The sequence below is a fragment of the Trachurus japonicus genome, chromosome 7 (genome assembly GCF_045865225.1).
Source record: "Trachurus japonicus isolate A0001 chromosome 7, Traja_1.0".
Taxonomy (NCBI): Eukaryota; Metazoa; Chordata; class Actinopteri; order Carangiformes; family Carangidae; genus Trachurus; species Trachurus japonicus.
The window spans coordinates 6,486,439-6,505,327 of NC_140913.1; the positions used below are offsets into that span (position 1 = coordinate 6,486,439).

General features: G+C 42.7%; 2 protein-coding genes across 3 annotated transcripts; both read left to right on the plus strand.

The window, feature by feature from the left end:
- Positions 1 to 882: 882 nt before the first annotated feature.
- On the plus strand, positions 883 to 2,986 carry LOC146984090 (galactose-specific lectin nattectin-like). The gene is made up of 4 exons (XM_085783068.1): positions 883 to 995; positions 1,562 to 1,696; positions 1,766 to 1,889; positions 2,567 to 2,986. The coding sequence occupies exons 1-4, from the start codon at positions 957 to 959 to the stop codon at positions 2,656 to 2,658; spliced, it is 390 nt and encodes a 129-aa protein (XP_085639194.1). The 5' UTR covers positions 883 to 956; the 3' UTR covers positions 2,659 to 2,986.
- Positions 2,987 to 9,968: 6,982 nt separating this feature from the next.
- Positions 9,969 to 18,651, plus strand: LOC146984091 (rho-related GTP-binding protein RhoA-C). Of its 2 annotated transcripts, none has more exons than XM_085780958.1 (5): positions 9,969 to 10,037; positions 11,398 to 11,553; positions 15,283 to 15,403; positions 15,497 to 15,627; positions 16,664 to 18,651. In XM_085780958.1, the coding sequence occupies exons 2-5, from the start codon at positions 11,398 to 11,400 to the stop codon at positions 16,835 to 16,837; spliced, it is 582 nt and encodes a 193-aa protein (XP_085637084.1). In that variant the 5' UTR covers positions 9,969 to 10,037; the 3' UTR covers positions 16,838 to 18,651. The 2 variants fall into 2 exon arrangements, with proteins under 2 accessions (XP_085637084.1, XP_085637083.1); XM_085780957.1 differs by having other exon boundaries at positions 9,987 to 10,015.
- Positions 18,652 to 18,889: the final 238 nt, after the last annotated feature.

The following is an 18,889-nucleotide window of genomic DNA, read 5'->3' on the forward strand; positions in this document are numbered from 1 at the left end:
TAATACTTCTACCAAACAGGCATGGACTAAGGCATGGGCCCTTAGTCTCTACAAAGAGACTAAGGGCCCATGCCTGTTTGGTCCAGACTCCAGAAAATAATTTTAGCCCTAGATTGTGGGTGCCTGAATGCAACAGTAGAATTGCACAACTGCTCATCTCCATGAACCAGCTCCTAAACCAGATTCATTCAATTAGGTTAAAAATGACAACACACTGAGAAAAGCACTAAAACTGATCTTGTTGCTTTTCCTGAAGAAATGCTCACCAGTTAAACAGACATCATATTAGTCTCAGCCCAGAGGGACTGCTGACACTGATATTATCAATCTGCTCTCTATGTTCTCAGATGTCCACCTCCAGTCAAGTCAAGCAGGTTTGTAGCTGCTTTTTCTACACTGGAGGTCTCTGGGTGGATTTACAATTATGCTACATGGCAGAAGTTTACTTTGTGTGTTTTGTTCATATTATTCATCACCTTATATTGTTTGTGTCATGTGCTTAATGATGTTAACCAATCTAATCTAATGTTGGGGTTTCCTGAAGAGACACTGGGCCACATTTGGCACAGAGAGCAAGGCTGTCAGAAACATCATCATACTGTACATGTTAAATGTAAATGTCTAAATGAAAGCTGAAACATTTTAATCACAGTAGTATCAGTATTTAATATGTCTCCATAATCACCTCTGTGATAATCTGTGAATAATTTACCATAAATAGACATTTTACAGCAGTTACTCCCAGCCATGTAAAGTGGACTAGAGGCAGAGTCCAAGTGCACTGGGACATGTAGCCTATCACTCTACTTTACAGGTGCCCTGTCAACCATTAATGAGAGTTTTTCCTCTACCTAAATGAGATTTATTTTCGATTCACCATAATTATCTAACTATGTAACTGTGTTACAGTTCCTGGCTGTCCTCCTGGTTGGACTGTGTTTGGCTCTCGCTGTTTCATGTACCAAGCCGATGTCAAGGATGCAGCTGATGCAGAGGTATTAGAACAACATGATCACAATCTGTTGATGTCATGACGACTACTATGTCAGTGGGCTTTGATTCAAATTTCTGGTTTACACCATAAAGCACTTTGTGAACAGTTTTCTTGGGATGTTGTTTGTTTTGTACCTGGCACCAGATCTAGGGTTACACAAGCAAGTAAGCACTGTGTTACCATGACAGCTTAGGATGTACTCAACAGCATATTATAGGAATTATAATTTCCTATAATATAATATAATATTATGTAATTATTATAAGTTTGTGTGATACATCCATGCCGCACAGAGACAGAGCTACCCAGCTCTGCTTGTGCAATAGCGCCATCTACTGACATAAATGTGTATTTCTTCAATACAAAACAATGTGTAGTGTTGTGTCTGTGTGCTATGTTAGAATGGTTCAAGTACTTAACAGGGGTGCTATTTACATTAAGAAACCATGCGCAGCATTTTCCAACCCACTACAGTTTCATCGTTTTCTGCTGGTTTAAGGCGATGCCTGTGTGTTTGCTGTTCAGACCCAGGTTGTATTTCTCTCATTTCATTATCTTGGTCATCAGGTCACCTGCATCAGTCTTGGTGGGAACTTAGCCTCCATCCACAGCGCTGAGGAACACAAGTTTGTCAGGGACCTGATTCGGGAAAAGAGTGGCTCTGATACACGTTCCTGGATTGGAGGCCATGACAGCATGAAGGTGAGACATTTAAACACAGGATCTGATGTGCTCTGTGCTTAAAGAGGTAACCTGTGCTTTCTCTTCCAGGAGTCCACATGGATGTGGACTGATGGCTCAAAGTTTGACTACACAGACTGGAGCAGAACGCAACCTGACAACTTAGATCAGAACAGTCAACGTCCAGAACACTGTTTGGAGACTAATTTTGGTGGTATTTATGATTTCTTGACCTTTTACTGGTGATTTGTGTTCTTTGAATGGGACTTGATTTCTGGAGCCTTGTAACAATGGATAGATCATAACATGTGTTAGGAACAACCAGTATGTTCATACAGAGTCAGATAATGACTGCTGACTCTGCCCTGTTCAGAGATCAGTCATGTTTGATGTCCAGGTGGATGCCAACAGGTATCTGCAAGTGTGCACCACCTGAGTCTGATGTTGTCCCTGTGTCAGCATGGGTTCTCTCCAGGTTCAGTCCAAACACATGATGCACATTAGGTTGACTGTTGGTCCACACCTCTCTCTCTCTGCTCTGTGTGGTGACCTGACCAGGATGAACCCTGTCCTTAGCCTATGTTAGCTGGGATTGGCTCCAGCCCCACCCGACCCTGTACATATGGGCTGATTGAACACACCAGACCCTTTGTCAACAGCTCTCTCATGGATGCATCTCCATGACAGCACAGCAAATGAATCCTAGGAAAATGCACCTATCAGTTCAATATGATTCATCTTTTGCTAACAGATACTTTAAAAAGAAAATTAATTATTTAAACTTAGATGTCCTAATGTCTGAGTGCATGTTTGGGAACATGTGTGTAAGAACTGTGCATGTCTCTTACATATTAGAAATATTTACTGTAAATAAACTCTCTCTTCTTACAGGTCCGCAATGGAACGATCAGCCATGCTCCGATACAAGACCTTTCGTCTGCGCCAAACGTTTGGGACTGACAGTGTACCTCAGTACTAACTGATTATCACATCAGACTTCAGTGACTGCAGTGTGAACTCACTCACACACAATGTCTTCTGAATTTATGATCAAATGAGTTCAGTTAATCACAACTCATCACTGCACAGTCATTGTTTTTGATTTGTGTTCAGGGATATAAAATCAATCTATAACTACAGGCAGGTCAGAGATTTGACCTGGTCTTGTCCTCCTTCTCTTTCTTCCCTTCATTTCATTGGTTCTTGTTCTTTGTTCCTCAGTGGTGGTGGAGTGTTGGATTTTGATCCTTCAGTATAAACTGTATTTCTGCTGAATCCAACAACTTTTGAAATAAACAGACAGAGCATGAAGCAGTAGTCATGTCCATTTACTGTCATTGCATACAGGAAGTGAAAACAACACAGAACTGAGCATGAACGGAGGAGAGAAAAAAACAGCCACATGTCTTCTTTCACCTGAGTCATATACAGACAAAACCTTTCTGAATCAAATAAGCAGCTACACTTTGTTTAACATTAGATACAATTATTATCTTTATACATCCAGCTCCACTTAGGTTGGCGCAGTGAGACACACACAGTAATATAAAAAATAATAATTAAATAAAATTACAGGTGTGTAACAAAGGAAACTAAGACTAGAACCTAAAGGCCCAAATCAGCTCCAAGTTCAGATGGTTAGCAGATTCAGTGAGCTCCAGTATGGGGAATGGTTTGTTGGTTCAACCTCTCAGAACAGGCAGAATCTGGGAATCAGACATAGATTAATGTTGGGAAAAATCATAACTTTTATCCACCGCCAGAATACAAGAGCAAAACAGGACATTTATCTATTTAAGGACAAGTTCTATTACATTCTATAATATCAAATGTCATAGCTGCTGTGCAGCAATGGTCGGGGCCGGGGATTTTTTAATAGACAAAATTAGGCATTTTATTTATGTATCTCGATGCCCGGCATCGAGATACAAAATATCGGCATCGAAATCAAAATATGGTCAACCTACTCCAGAGTCTACCTTTAAGTGTTACTGTAATATGGCGTCCCTCCTCCTGCAGTCACCACCCACACATGAGTAAAAGCCCATGGGTGGATTTCTTTTGTATAAGTCTTTTTTTTTTTTTTTTTTTAACTATCCAAGCTATACCTTTAAAAAGGTGTGGACCAAACTAGGCTTCAAAGTGTTGAATTTAACTCTGTTGTTATTGTTGGCTGGTTGGTGAAATTGACAGTGGTGATTTTGCTCTGTGAGGAGAGCATAGGCCTACACACCAAACCACAAATGTGCTGAATGAATCAGTAGAGTCATGTAATAAGAATAGTCTATCTGCAAAATGTAGCAAAAAAATCAAAAGGAAAAAAACCCTCAAATGTTTAAAAATTTCGTTTTGAGATGGTTGCTAGGTGACAGGAGCTACTGTAGTGACCAGACCATCTAATTCCAGACCACTGTGTAGTTCACATCAGTGTGCTTCAGCTCTCTGTCTAGTGTGTGTGTGTGTGTGCGCGCGTGTGTAGTTACAAAAGAATGTCATCGAGTCACAGCCACATGTGATGTCACACACTGTGATGTCATCAGACATGATGTCACAGCTTCTTGTGCCTTTTATGTCTGATGGGATGCTGGTCACAAAAGACATATAGGTAGCCTACTACAGTGTTGACAGACACACACGTGTTACCGACGGGCACAGTCAAGTGTTAACAGTTAAAATGGAGAAAGACAACAATTCACAGAAATTTCTCCTGTGGAGAATCGACAGACTCAATGAGAAAATTCAGGGCTCAGAGCAGCTTCTGAGAGAGACAATTGAAGCTCACGGCCAGGAAAAAGACTCTCTTGAGAATAAAATCAAGGTTCTTACAGAGGAGTGCCAAGCTTCCAAAAACACAATAGAAAAGCAGAAAGACCAGTTAGAGACATACCGTGGAAAAAATAATCAACTTGACTTTGAGGTAACACAGTTGAAAAATGAGAGCAGGATTGAGGAAAAAAAGCTGCAAAAAACAATAGATGAACTAGAAGAGACAATAAAGACAGATCAGAAGGGTTTTTTGAAGACTTTGGAACAACATGAAAAACTGGAAAATGTGAAAGTGTCACATTTAAAAGAAGAATGTGATAAGAAGGTGAAGGAGGTGAAACACAACAGAATCGAAGAGCTGCGAATGCAAAAAAATAGAATGCAGGAAATCATTGACCATGAGATGTTGAAGGTGTCAGTGCTCCAGAAAAGACTCACTGAGACAGAGCTGGACAACAAAAAGACAGTGGAAATGATGGAAAAGAAAATGGCAGAAAAAGTGAAAGAGAATGCACATCTTCGGGAACAGTTGGATGCGGAGGAATGTAAAGTCGTACAGCTGAATAATTCCTTCGCTAATAGAACAGCAGATATGGCAGAAAAGATAATTGAACTCGAAAGGGACATTATCGATTATAAAAGGAAAGTGGCCAAACGGGAAGATACCATCAAAGAAAAAGACGAAACAATCAAACACAAAGAATGGGAAATCGTTTCTTTAAGGAAAGGAAAGGCTGCTGTTGTGGAAGAGATGCTGAACGATAAAAAGAAAATCGCTCTTTTAACTGAGATGAAGAAGCTTATAGAGGCAGAACGTGAGGAGCTCCAACAGGAAGTCGAAGACCTTACTTCGTTTTTAGCAGAAACAAGGAAACAGTTAGATAACACCAAGCGTGTGAATGGACTCCTAAAGAAAGAACTTCAAAAACATAGGGACTACGCACGGTCCATTCAGCCTGAACGTGAACATATGAGGGATGACGTGTCTAAACATAAGACACTTCTGCTTCGTGTGAGGGAGGATGTACAGTCGTGTATGATTGATGTTGAAAACCCCACAAAACTAAGGCAAAGAGTGCTTGACCTGCAAAAACACATCATAGAAGAGGATGAAAGGACAACAGAGAACAGGGGCATGTGCCAAAAGGCTGTTGAACACCATAAGGAAAAACAGCAGCAAGCCGCTGAGTGTTGTAGGAAGAGCAGAGTCAGTCAGAGCCGCGAGAGGTTTCACTTAGAGGGGCAGCTGAATAAGGCTCACAAGAATGTGTCGTCGGTGAAAAATCATTACATCAAATTAGTCAACCAATACATTGTGACAGAGCACAAGTTGAGACAAGAGCTCAAAGACGTGAAAGAAAAGCTTCATAAGGCCACAAAGCCCGCTTCACAGAAGGTTAAGTCCTCAGTCAGTAAGAAAGTTCTCAGGTCTACACCGCCACCCAGACATGAAGAAGTGGAAGAGCCAGTTCTCTACGCAGAAGACGAGATGCCACTGAATCCCCCTCATGTCACCCACATCCCATCACAGGGCTACCACATCACTGGTGTCAAACCTGTGCAGCGTGTGGTGGAAACATTACCACCAACTGACATTTAAAACACCTCAACAACACCTGATGCTCTCGTGCTAGACATGAATGGATTCCGTGTTGAGGGTGGGTTTCCTCCAGGTGCTCTGGTTTCTCCCAGTTATTCTGCAACAACAAAAAAACATCTCTTCTGTTCATTTTGTTCTTCCTCCCTCCCTCCCTTTTTCCTTCCTTCCCTCCCTCTCTCTCTGCCTCTCTCCTAAATAATAAAAGTTTAAGTTCAAGTTGAAATCTCTCTCTCTCTATTTCTTGTCAGATATTGCACTAATTGTAACTCTTGAAAATTCATTGATTAGTTTTTCATTCCATTTCAATATAGAATTTAGTAATATACACATACTCATCACAGCACTTCATCAACATCACATGCTTCATTTGTCTATTTACACTTCTCAGAGTGTAATGGCATCGTTTTGATGGACCATCTCAACTAAAGTGTTCTCCTGCTGGGGTGTGAACGTAAGTGTCCTCCAACCCCAGTTGGCAGTCTTGCAATTCTACAAAAACTGAACGCGCAGGTAACATTCTGAATATATATATATATGTATATATATGTGACAGTTGACTAGTCCTATCACTATGCCTCCAGTTGATCATGCGCCCTGGCAACTTGGCCAAGGGGATGTCCCTTTGGCCGAATGGTTAGCGCGATAACTATTACCCGGGGGTCTGGGGTTCGAAGCCCGCCCGGGCCGTCTTCATCCTTGCCACATATATATATGTACACACACATACAGTAACTTTTAATGACTTTCAAAAATAGTAGGCTACAGTAAAGTAGACTGTATCTGTTTGTAAGAACGGCCACAATCACTGCTGGATGATACAACAAAAAGAAGAAGACTTAGGCAGGGTTGTTGAGTGTCACAGATTAGGTCTTTATTGTCACATCTTCAACTCATGGCAAGTTTTCTCCACATCAACCAGCAACAACCAACAATAATGGCGCCTAGCTAGTGTCTAACCAATTGAATAAGGAAGAATCCATTTACATTCTTCTGACACACGTTTCTCTTTTATAGTTATCCATCCATCCATCCATCCATCCATCCTTTCTCTTGCGCTTCATGCCCCGGGGGCAGCAGTCGGAGCAGGGATCCCCAGATTTCCCTCTCCCTGGACACTTCCTCCAGCTCTTCCGGGGGGACCCCAAGGCGTTCCCAGGCCAGCCGAGTGACGTAGTCACTCCAGCGTGTCCTGGGTCTTCCCCGGGGCCTCCTCCCGGTGGGACATGCCCGGAACACCTCCCGAGGGAGGCGTCCAGGGGGCATCCGATACAGATGCCCAAGCCACCTCAGCTGGCTCCTCTCGATGTGGAGGAGCAGCGGCTCTACTCCGAGCTCCTCCCGGGTGACAGAGCTCCTCACCCTATCTCTAAGGGAGCGCCGCCACCCTGCGGAGGAAACTCATTTCGGCCGCTTGTATCCGGGATCCCGTTCTTTCGGTCATGACCAAGAGTTGATGACCATAGGTGAGGGTGGGAACGTAGATTGACCGGTAAATCGAGAGCTTCGCCTTTTGGCTCAGCTCCTTCTTCACCACGATGGACCGCATTACTGCGGCCGCTGCACCGATCCGCCTGTCAATCTCGCGTTCCATCCTTCCCTCACTCGTGAACAAGACCCCAAGATACTTAAACTCCTGCACCTGAGGCAGGAACTCTCCCCCGACCTGGAGGGTGCAAACCACCTTTTTCCGGTCGAGAACCATGGCCTCGGACTTAAAGGTGCTGATTCTCATCCCAGCTGCTTCACACTCAGCTGCAAACCGCCCCAGTGCCTGCTGAAGGTCCTGGCTCGAGGGAGCCAACAAGACAACATCATCTGCAAAAAGCAGAGATGAAATCAAGTGGCTCCCGAACCGTACCCCCTCCGGCCCTTGGCTGCGCCTAGAAATTCTGTCCATAAAAATAATGAACAGAACTGGTGACAAAGGGCAGCCCTGCCGGAGTCCAACACGCACCGGGAACAGGTCTGACTTACTGCCGGCCATGCGAACCAAGCTCCTGCTCCGGTCGTACAGGGACCGTACAGCCCTCAGCAGAGGGCCTCCGACCCCATACTCTCGGAGCACCTCCCACAGGATGCCACGTGGGACATGGTCGAAAGCCTTCTCCAAGTCCACAAAACATATGTGGGCTGGTTGGGCAAACTCCCATGCGTCCTAGTAAATTTAGGTGAGATGGGCTGTTTACAATGGATAAAATGGATGGAGATGCAACAATGCAAGACCAGAACAGTGACTGATTTAGATAACTGGTGCACTGTGCACTTTATATGCTGGTGCCTGGTAGCTGACACAGTATCTCTTTATCTGTGTGGGCAAATCAGTTGATCTCAATCAGTTTTACGTGATCACCTATTTTTTTGTCCGATTCAATCAATTCTCTTGCGTCAAATTTATACTATACTTTTGCTTGCCCTTACATAGAAAAAAAATAGGACATTCAATTTAAAAATGTGGACATAATACATTATTTTTGTACTTGAGAAGAAAACGCTTTTTTTTGAGTCACAGATGCTTTGAATATACTGTAGGCTACTGTTCCGTTTCCCTTTGGAATGCCACAAAACACGGGTTTGAGTAACCAAATTTAGCTAATTTGTGTATGTGGTATTTCCCTAATATTATTATTAAATTTATGACATACAGTTCTTTCTGTTTTTTACTTTTGACATCATGGACACCAAAAAGTATATTGTTCCAATCTAAGTCAATCTTCAATGTGATATAACATATTACTTCTTTCCAGAAGGTGGCAGTGGAGGGACAGTGTCAGAACAGGTGCATCACCGTTTCGGGCTCAGACTCACGCAGACAGCAATTTTAATAATGTTTGGCAGAGTAATATGAATTAGTTTATAAGACATTTCTCTCACTTTATTTGTAATTAAGTATCTGGGAGGTTCCATAAATGGATCCAGTTAAAACCATCAACCATATTAGACCAGTACTAAACAACAGATGGGGTAATGGTGATATCTGTTTGAAACAATGACCTTATGGGACATTTTTTCTTTTAGTTTTGACAGAGAAGCATATATGACCCACTGGTGTTAATGTGGGGTCTAAAGGAAGACAAACACCTCTTAATAGAATTAGGATATCAGAGGGAACGACATCCATTACAACTGCAAATTATTTTGGGGTAACAGGAATATCATATATTTGAAGGAATTCTGTGTAATTTAGCAGATTTAGTCATTGAGTAGCTATAGGTAACTAAAATAATGTTATTATCAAACCAAGAATTAGGAAATAGAGATTTATTTTTATATTATGTGTCAATTGTTGCAAATAAAGCATCTATGTGGAGAGAAGTTGTATTTAGGCTATAGATTAAGGAGCATGCCAACAGCATTTGCTTCTGGAGGTTTGACAGAATTAGGGAAAGTTTTTCTATTTTATAATAACATAACAGTAAAGGCCTCCAATGATAGAAAAAATATATTTGGGTATAAAGTTGCAAGTGGATGTAGGATTATGTAAGAACTGCTTTATCCACTTAATTTTTAAGGAATTGTTAAGGGTAGTAAAAAAAAAAGTTTAGACCACCTGTATCACAGGTGTTCATAATAACAGATTTGCTTCAAATAATGCCTACAGAGAGCTGTCTGTCGACAGACAGGGGAATAGAGCAAATGTGAGATGAGACAACCCTTCTGCCTTTGTTATTCGTCCCTTCAGAGATAAATCTCTCTAAAGCCATTGGTTCAGTTTTCTCCTTGTCTGGTCAATAATCAGATTTACAGTTTTTTTTACAATAGTAATTCCAAGGTATGTGAGTTTGTTTTTGAGGTATATTGTAAATCATGGTATCTGTCGCAGAACCTATTTTATGATTTATAATGGTTGGCTCAGTTACGCGTCATCATGGTTCCGCCGTGCCCCATTGGCTGGAAGTGCCTCAGATGGGCGGCTCGAATCTTCGTGGCACTGTCGGGGGCGGGGCTGTTGCGTCCGACAGGAAAACGAAAGAAAGGCGAGTATCTCTAAATAAAACGGTACATTTTCGCAAATATGACCTCTCTTATTTGGTCTCTGCTTCGTATCTTTGTGTTGAAGGTTAGCCGCTAGATTCGGACGATATACTTCGGTCTCAAAACACCCTGTGTCCGGCTTTACCACAGGCCAGCTGTCCCGAAAAACTAAGCAAAGTTAGCAAGCTAACAGCTAAAGCTTCCTCAGAGGGAATATGACCTGCTGCTGCTAGCGACAAGTTAGCTAACGTTACCACTCCACTGATTCACACAGGCCACGGGGCAGGGATGGTTAAAAATAAGGTAACATCGGGACAGCAAGTTTGTATCGTGAAGCAGTCGACCAGAGGTTAAGATGACAGGTACAGCGGCTCTTTACAACGGAGGTAAACGGCAGTGAGGAAGTGAAGCGCTAATGCAACGTAAACTTGCCAAATAGTCGAGATCCGCCAGGCAGCTGTAGCTAACCATCACATATACAGTGTGTTACAGTGTGTCATGTTAGCTCACTTCACTTCCCGATGCGGTGACAGACCATAATAGGTGTCTGCACCACTCATTATGAATCTGTGCTGTTTAATTTTGCCCGATAAAAGTAATAGGTTCCTCCTATTGACTGCCATGTTATATGGTAATTTAGTTGGTTCAGTGACTTGACTATTTGCAACAACCTATAAACTAAACAGGATGAAGCCCTATTCCGTATTTCTGCTGTTTGGCCCCACATAGAAATGGCTTTGTTTTGTGGATTGTGTATTATTTACAGGAGCTCTTCAGTAAACTCTGTGGGAGGGAAAGTCTTCCAAAAGATGCTGAAGGATGACTCATCTGTCTGTCCCGTTTCTGTAGATCGGTGCCCATTGCTTTTTGCATTTGTCCTTCAAAGGCACTTGGATCTTTTCCTCTTGACAGAAAATCAGAATCAGTGACTTTGTGCCACTCGCAGTGGAGCATGATGGGAAATTCACTGCTTAATTGTACCATGTAGTGAACCTGTAATGAAACCACACCATTTGTTATGCCTGTCCACTCATTCATTCAGTTTATCCCATAAACTGTCACCTGTTTGTATATTGTTTTTCGCCTGAATAATATATAATAATAATTTAAATCGAGTAATAGACTTTTAATTGTTGTCACATGAGCAGTGTAACACCACAGTTTATCTTACAATCGCTACAACAGAAGATGACGTTATATGACACATTACCTTTTATAAAGTATGTTCTCATAGCGTTCAAAGCATTGTTTTGTCAAATCATTTTTTCAAGTGTCTGATGAACCCACTAACTCAAACCACCCTGGATCCTGATTTTTAGCACCAATGAAAACTGTGACCACAGATCGTAACAGACTTGTAACAGATCTTTCCTCGTTCTTTCAGATGGCTGCAATCCGAAAGAAACTGGTGATAGTCGGTGATGGAGCCTGCGGCAAAACCTGCCTCCTCATCGTGTTCAGCAAAGATCAGTTCCCTGAGGTTTATGTGCCCACTGTGTTTGAAAACTACGTGGCCGATATTGAGGTGGATGGTAAACAGGTAGGGTCATTATCATTCATCCTAACCACCAGGGTTATTATAGTCAAAGTGGCCAAATTGGGACCCTGAGCAAAATTTTATTTGGAGGCCCTCCCCCGGCCGACCTCACCCAATTCCAAATGTATAATAGTTACAAAATGACTGTACTGTATAATAATGTACAATTTAATTTGACAACATGGTGAGGACGGGACGAACTTAGCCTCTTGGACACATGGACACTGTTTGTTTTTCCTCTCTTGATTTCTAATCGGCTCGTTTCAGTTTTTGCTGGTAGGCAAACATGAAATCTGGTGTTTCTATTGCGCTCATTCTCTTTCACACTCCTTCACTTGCCCTCGATCCACATATGAATGAATGTTATATGAAAACAAGAACTGGTGAGGGAAATAACAGATGCGCAGACACAACAAAAATTAAACACTGAAATAATTCCTGTGACAGTGACCACAGCTGGCCACAGCTGGCTATGGTCGTCCAGGTCAGCCCCACGCGCCAATACAGAGGTTCAGCTAAACGTGTGTTAGAGGGAATTAAAGGGCCCATATTATGCAAAATCCACTTTCTACTGGTTTTGTAGTGGTCCTATGTGTTCCCGTGGCCTTAATATGACGCCTGGAGGTGAAAAAAGTCTGTTCACTCCCTTAATTGATTGCTACACTTTTTTGAGATTGTGACTCCAAATGGGCGAATTGAAATTGCTGTGCAGCTTGACGTCACGAAGCGCAGAACTCAAGTGACTCCACCTCCTGGTACTTCCTTATCCTCCCCCTGGGCCAGTCTGGAAAAACGTGAGCTCCGTCCGATGAGACATTTCCGTAACAGTGGCAGTCGCGACCCGACCCCCCCCCCCCCCCCCATCTCTCTCCTCCCGTCCGTCATTTCACATGAAGCGGTGCGGGAGGAGCGGTCGGTACCGCGGTCGCCAGATGATCGTTTTGAATCATTGACTGAAAAACAGCCGCCTGTCATTAAAAATGAAATCGCGGAGCGGAGAATATTGGAACGGTACCGCTTCTCATCAGCGCATCATGTCAACATTAGCACATGTACCTGTAGCGAAAACCACACCCTCTCCCCTTGACGGGTGTGGAGTGGACGTGGTTTACACATCTTATTTGCATTTGAAGGTCATTTCTGGAGAGCCACTTTTAGATTGCTGAGATGCAGAGCTGCAGATTGATTTGGGGACAATACACTATGAATACAATATGGTTGGGCAACTTAGACCCATATGAAATGGTTGAAAAACAGCATAATATGGGACCTTTAATGAATATTATCATTGATGACGCATTGCCAGGAAAGATCTGGGGTCTCATTTATAAAACTGTGCGTGGGATCGTTACTAAAAGTGTACGTACGCCCAAAAGCCAAGTTTTGCGTGCGCCAGTAAATATTCAGACTTATAAAACCCTGCGTACGCACACTTGAGAGCAAACTTCCCTTTATAGATCACATAGTTCCTACAAGTGTGCGCAGCTGAATCAGCTTCACGTTCCGCCCTGTACACGCCCTGTTTTAACCGTAGATGGTCAATGCAAACCACCACATGAATGTGATCTGCATGTCAATGAGTCTGACGTGCTGTTGTTCTGTCGGTGTTGTGAATTAGCTGCAGGTGTGAAAGTGACAACGTGACATGTTGCTGCAGCTCAACGGCGTCAGCGGCTCAGAGCGTACGCGGTGTTGTTTTGGTGCGCTGCCTCTCACATGCTGGACCCGGTTCGGCACATAGTTACAACAATGACAACAGTTCTTCATCTGAAATGAGTTATTAACCATTCATCATGGTCTCCCTCTCCCTCCTTTCTCCTCCAGCGGTGCCGTGGTGCAGGATTACGCACGGGGCTCACCGCTGTATTCATACATTTACAGTAATTAGACTGATCGATAAAACTTTGAATAATTAGCGGAATCAGTTACATTCTGAGGAATGATCAAACATGACACTTCTCTTGATAACAAGAAAACAGAATGTAACAATTGTGCGAACGATTACTGGATTTTTTTTTCCAGGGTTTGAGATTGAATTGACTCTCGATCATATGTTCACACAGTATCATAGGAACATATAGTTATTTACACCATGTATTTATCCCATGCAGCCGCTCCGTCCTCTCCTCCTCCTGCGCTCTGGGAGTGGACAATATGACTGAGAGATGGTGGTGATTAAATATAGAGAAGGAATTTTGATTTTGAATTTTAAGTTAGATTCTAAGAAAATGTTTCTGAAACATCAGTCCGATGCAAAATAATGGCGCTGTTGAATTAAAGCAGAAGTAAGTGATATATTTGTGTTAATATAAGTCTTAAATAGTTATATCTTCTGACAGCAATCACTTACATAGAGTGTTTGGTCTGAAACACGGGTCTGTCAGTCACTCTGCTCTGCTCTGAGCCCAGGAGAAAACATTTATCGTATCCTACAGTTTTTATCCAATGAGGAGAGAGAACGGCATGCAGGGCTGTGTGTGCAGCCAAGGAACGCCGTGAATGTGGCGACGTAGGGACGAGGACTGTTATGGTGCGTTCAAGGAAACTCGTATTTTTCCGACCGTGAAGTTGTACCAGTTCGATCTGGTACGAGTTCACCGGTCGGAAGTTACGAGTGGCCGTTATAGTGACTTTCACCGGTAAAACAGGTTGGAGAAACACGAGTGGGTTGCCTGGAACGCTACAAAGTCGTAAGTTGTGACTTGAAGCTGTAATTTACGATTTCAAAAGCCTGCCTGGAACGCAGCATTAGCGAAAACGACCGGACCACTTACTTCTGCTTTAAATCACCGTGGCAACATGGATCTAACGCATACGGGTTGAAATTAAATGTGTGACGGCCGATAATAAAAACATAATCGTTCTTCTCAATCATCATTTCCTGAGTCTGACTTCAGTTCACCACCACACCGTCTGTGTCGCCAATTCCCCTTTTCCTCCAAACCATGCGTACGCCTGGGTCAGAGTTTGCTTAGGGCTGCGCACATTCTCCCGTCAAGTCTGTTTTTTATAGATCACAACCTTGGCGTGAAAAGTCACGTACGCCACTTTCAGCCCCGTTTTGTGCGTACGCAACAGTTATAAATGAGACCCCTGATCTGTCTGTTTAGACTGCAGACGCATTGGCGCATTGTATCTGATTTGTTTCCACATATGATGGGGGCCTGAATCTGATCTGACAATATCCGATATCATGCAGTTTTTCCTGTTTTCATGTTACAGATCTGATCTGTGCCACTTGAGAGTAAAAAATCGGAAATTGTAGTGTAAAGAAAGCCTGAGTAACTCCTCATAAGAACACATCAGTTTTTGGGATGTACTGCAGGTACTGTAGCCGTGTTCTTTTTAGACTTTGGTCAAAGCCAGCTGTCTCCTCCTGTTCTTGCAGCCTTTACGCAAAGCTAGGCCGACCACACCCTGACACAGACTCGGGGTTGAGATCCATCTGAACACCTGACTCTCAGACAGGAAGATAATACGTTATAATAAAGTTTTTTCCTCTTACTCTAATTCTCACAAGTTCACTGACGTCTTCGTGCACTGTTTGCTCAAGTATGCTCAGTCATAAACAAGTTGAGCCTTAATCTAAAAAATTCAGAATCTCATGAACAAGCTTGAACTAAACTGTAAATGTAGAGACTTTACAGTGTGTTTCCTCTGTCACATCCAGTCGTGACGAAGATCCAGTGTTGTATGGATGTGTGTCTGTAGTTACATCCTCCTCTCTTGCAGGTGGAGCTGGCCCTTTGGGACACAGCCGGTCAGGAGGACTACGACCGACTGAGACCCCTCTCGTACCCAGACACAGACGTCATCCTCATGTGTTTCTCCATCGACAGCCCCGACAGTTTAGGTGAGGTTTCTTCTATGCAGGTTTTTTTTTTTGACAAACATTATTGTGTCTGTGTGCTCCGTATTCAACATGTCCACCTTGAACCCGACACAGAGAATATTCCGGAGAAGTGGACTCCTGAGGTCAAACACTTCTGTCCCAACGTGCCCATTATTCTGGTGGGGAACAAGAAAGACCTGCGGAACGACGAGCACACACGCAGAGAGCTGGCCAAGATGAAACAGGTCAGTGAGGTTGTTGGAGGGGTGAACCTGTGGGAGCTCTGTTCACACTGATGTTCTTTGTCCCGCTCTTTCATTGTAATTATCAGCAATTTTATTTTCTTATTTTATGATCAGTATATGTGTGGTAATGTATCTTTATTGAAAAAAAGAGAGAAAAAACATTCACTAATTTGATGGGAAGTTCTCAACCTCAGTATCCCACTCTCCCCCACTATATGTAGCCCTCTCTATCAACCCCAAAACCATTGGCAAGAAAATTATTTAACTCAATTGGAAAGACAGAATAAAACTATCAATAAAACACTGGTACAGTCTGCTAACCCAACACTCAAAAGTGGACAAACTTACATTCACCATAAAAGATAATATCACTGCTACAACAACACCTGGTCCCCATGTATGCAATTTATCCAGAGCCAATCCCTCCAAGCACTACTCTACACTGCTCATCCCTATTGTATATACCGTTATGTGTATATATATACAGTATATATATATATATATTTTCTCTCTCTCTCTCTCTCTTTTCTTCTTTTTACTCCCAACAAGTTCAACACCCCTCAAAATGCCTGCTCAGTACCCCTTTTCACAATCCCACCCACTCTTTGTTTTGTTCTGTTGCCCCTTGTCCCATACTCTTCCGTACTTATCTAACTGTCCTGTAATGTGTGCATAAGTGTTCAAAAAAAAAAGAAAAAAGTAAATAATAATTGATGGGAGTGAGAACATATCAGCTTTGTAGTGGTCATGAGAAACTGTAGGTTAGGGTAACTTCCATTACAGCCATTGAACTGCGGACATTGGTTCAATGATTGTTAATCAGCCAATAAAACGATGCCGCATTTAAACTGTAAAGTGAACAGGTCACTTTTTGTTTTTTTTATGTTATTTAATGCCGCGTTCCAGACTGCAGCGAGGACTATAGCCTCTGCATACGTGGCACCTGCTCAACCCACTGGGAACAGGTCACTTTTTGAAATGTTTTTGTGTGAGTTGAAGCTGATTTCCCCCCCATCGTTCTGCTCCACCCAAACAGGAACCAGTGAAGTCGGAGGAGGCGAGGGACATGGCCAACCGAATCAACGCCTTTGGCTACTTGGAGTGCTCGGCCAAGACGAAAGACGGCGTGAGGGAGGTGTTCGAGATGGCCACCCGGGCGGCGCTGCAGGCCAAGAGACGAGGCAAGAAGAGCGGCTGCCTTCTCCTATAGAGCGTGAGGTGACAGCCGGAGCGGGAGGGGACGGGGGAAACAGACAAGGCCAAGAAAAAAACACCTCCACTGTTTCTGCCTCGTCATCACGGTGGGCACAGTTTAATGGGGAGTTACAGGGATGAGGGAGAAGAAGTGGAACCGAGCCAAAGGAAAAAACAAAACAAAACAAGAAGCTTAATTGTAATGGAAAAGGGGGTGGGGGGGGGATATATACTTTAAGTTCAAGGTTATAGCTTTTAGCTTTCAGATAAAAATACTGTAATCTTGTGTTTAGAAACCTTAAATTAAGAGAACATGAAGAGTAGGAGCATCTCTCTCACTCGTGCTTTTAAAGGCGAGGCAGGGTTTGTCCTGTACGGAGGTTTCAGGTCTCTGAATGGAGCACGGTGGTCTCCTCAGTCCCTGAGACCAGCTCCAGAGGAGACCAGGGCTCAGACAGACGTACGCCGCTGTCCTACAGTGTGACCGTGTCTCTCAGTTTTGTCCTCTCATTCTATAGGTTTTCATTCTCCTTCATTTCTAAAGTTTGACCAAATTAACTTTCTACGGAGCGAGCGCGCTTCTCTCTCTCTCTCTCTTTTTTTTATCAACCTGTAATATTTGATACAGTTTTCATTCATTTAAAAAGCTGAGTGTTTTATTATTTACAGTTGAGCATGAATACATGATGTAACGAGACCAACTTATGTGTATTTTATACAAACTTCATCATTAACACAACGCTTAAAAAAATAAATGAAGTTGATTGAGATTAACCTTCAAGTCAGAAAACTGGGATTGAATGAAATCAAGGTGGACTGTCAAACACACTGTACACAGCTGGGTATGAAGGGGTTAACAAAACTTACTCTAAATGACAAGTGGAGCCTGATTGGCCCTGTTTTATAGGAAGATTTTCAGGAAGAGTCCTCTCTGTCTGGTCACTTTTAATTCGCTGGCTGATTCAGAACAACGTACACATCTACAGCACAGTTAAGTTTCTTTTTGTCAACATAAATGCTGTTTTCACTCTATTTTTCAAATTAAATTCAGCATTTTTTTTAATGGCAATTAGACATGCACACGTGCCAGTGTTTCAACAGATCATAGGAGACGCTTCCTTGTTAGCAGTAGGCTTTTAATTGGACAACATTTGCAGGAATGTTGGTAACGCCCCTTTAACAGAAACTGTTGCCACCGAATCATTTTGAAAGAGCAGCGGCCAATGAAGAAGCTCTATGGCATTTAGCTGCCAAATGGTTTAACTACGATCAGTCGGTCAGTGATTATAGAGCCGTCTGTGCTGCCAAAATAAATGCATGTGGAAGTGACTGAAAACAGTACTCCCACTCATACCGACGACTCCTCCCCCTCTCAGATGTCTGTTTTATTCTGCAGTTAGATGCTCTCCCATTATTTAAGTAACAGACACGGTGTGAGATTTGACAGTAGAGCAGGATGTACTGTACCTGCGCACACCTCAACACCTGCCAGGATCTTATCGTTGGGTTTTGTTTCCTCTCAGTTCACTCATGACGTCTACAGCTGTTCTTCTTCTTTGCTTTGTACTCTGCTCCACCTTATGTTACCTTTGTGATATTCTACTGGCTTACCTTGTATTATTTTGCACACAACTAAAAAACAAAAAAGGTCAGTGTGTCACACACTTAGAAAAATGATGATGTCAGATAATGAAATACAAGATGCAAGCGACTCCTTAACGATTGGGCTCTTTGTAAGAGGAAGATTCTTTTGTACACAGATGTATCCTCACATTTCTCCACTCGTCTTTTTTAATGTATTCTAAAGGAAATAAACTGTAACAGAACGACCATGCTCGGCTACTGGTGTCTTTTTTTTGTTGTTGTTTTTTAAGTTGTAATTGGTGAAATAAAATGAGGAGCAAGGACAGATACTCAAGACACAAGTGACAGTGGACACAATTGACGTAACATCAGGGTTTTTAGAGGCCGGTTGTGTTTAGTTGCAGGGTTAAAACATACAACACAAAGTCATTTTGTGATCCAGACTTGCCTTGAAGGATCTAAAAGTATCTATAAAACAAAACAC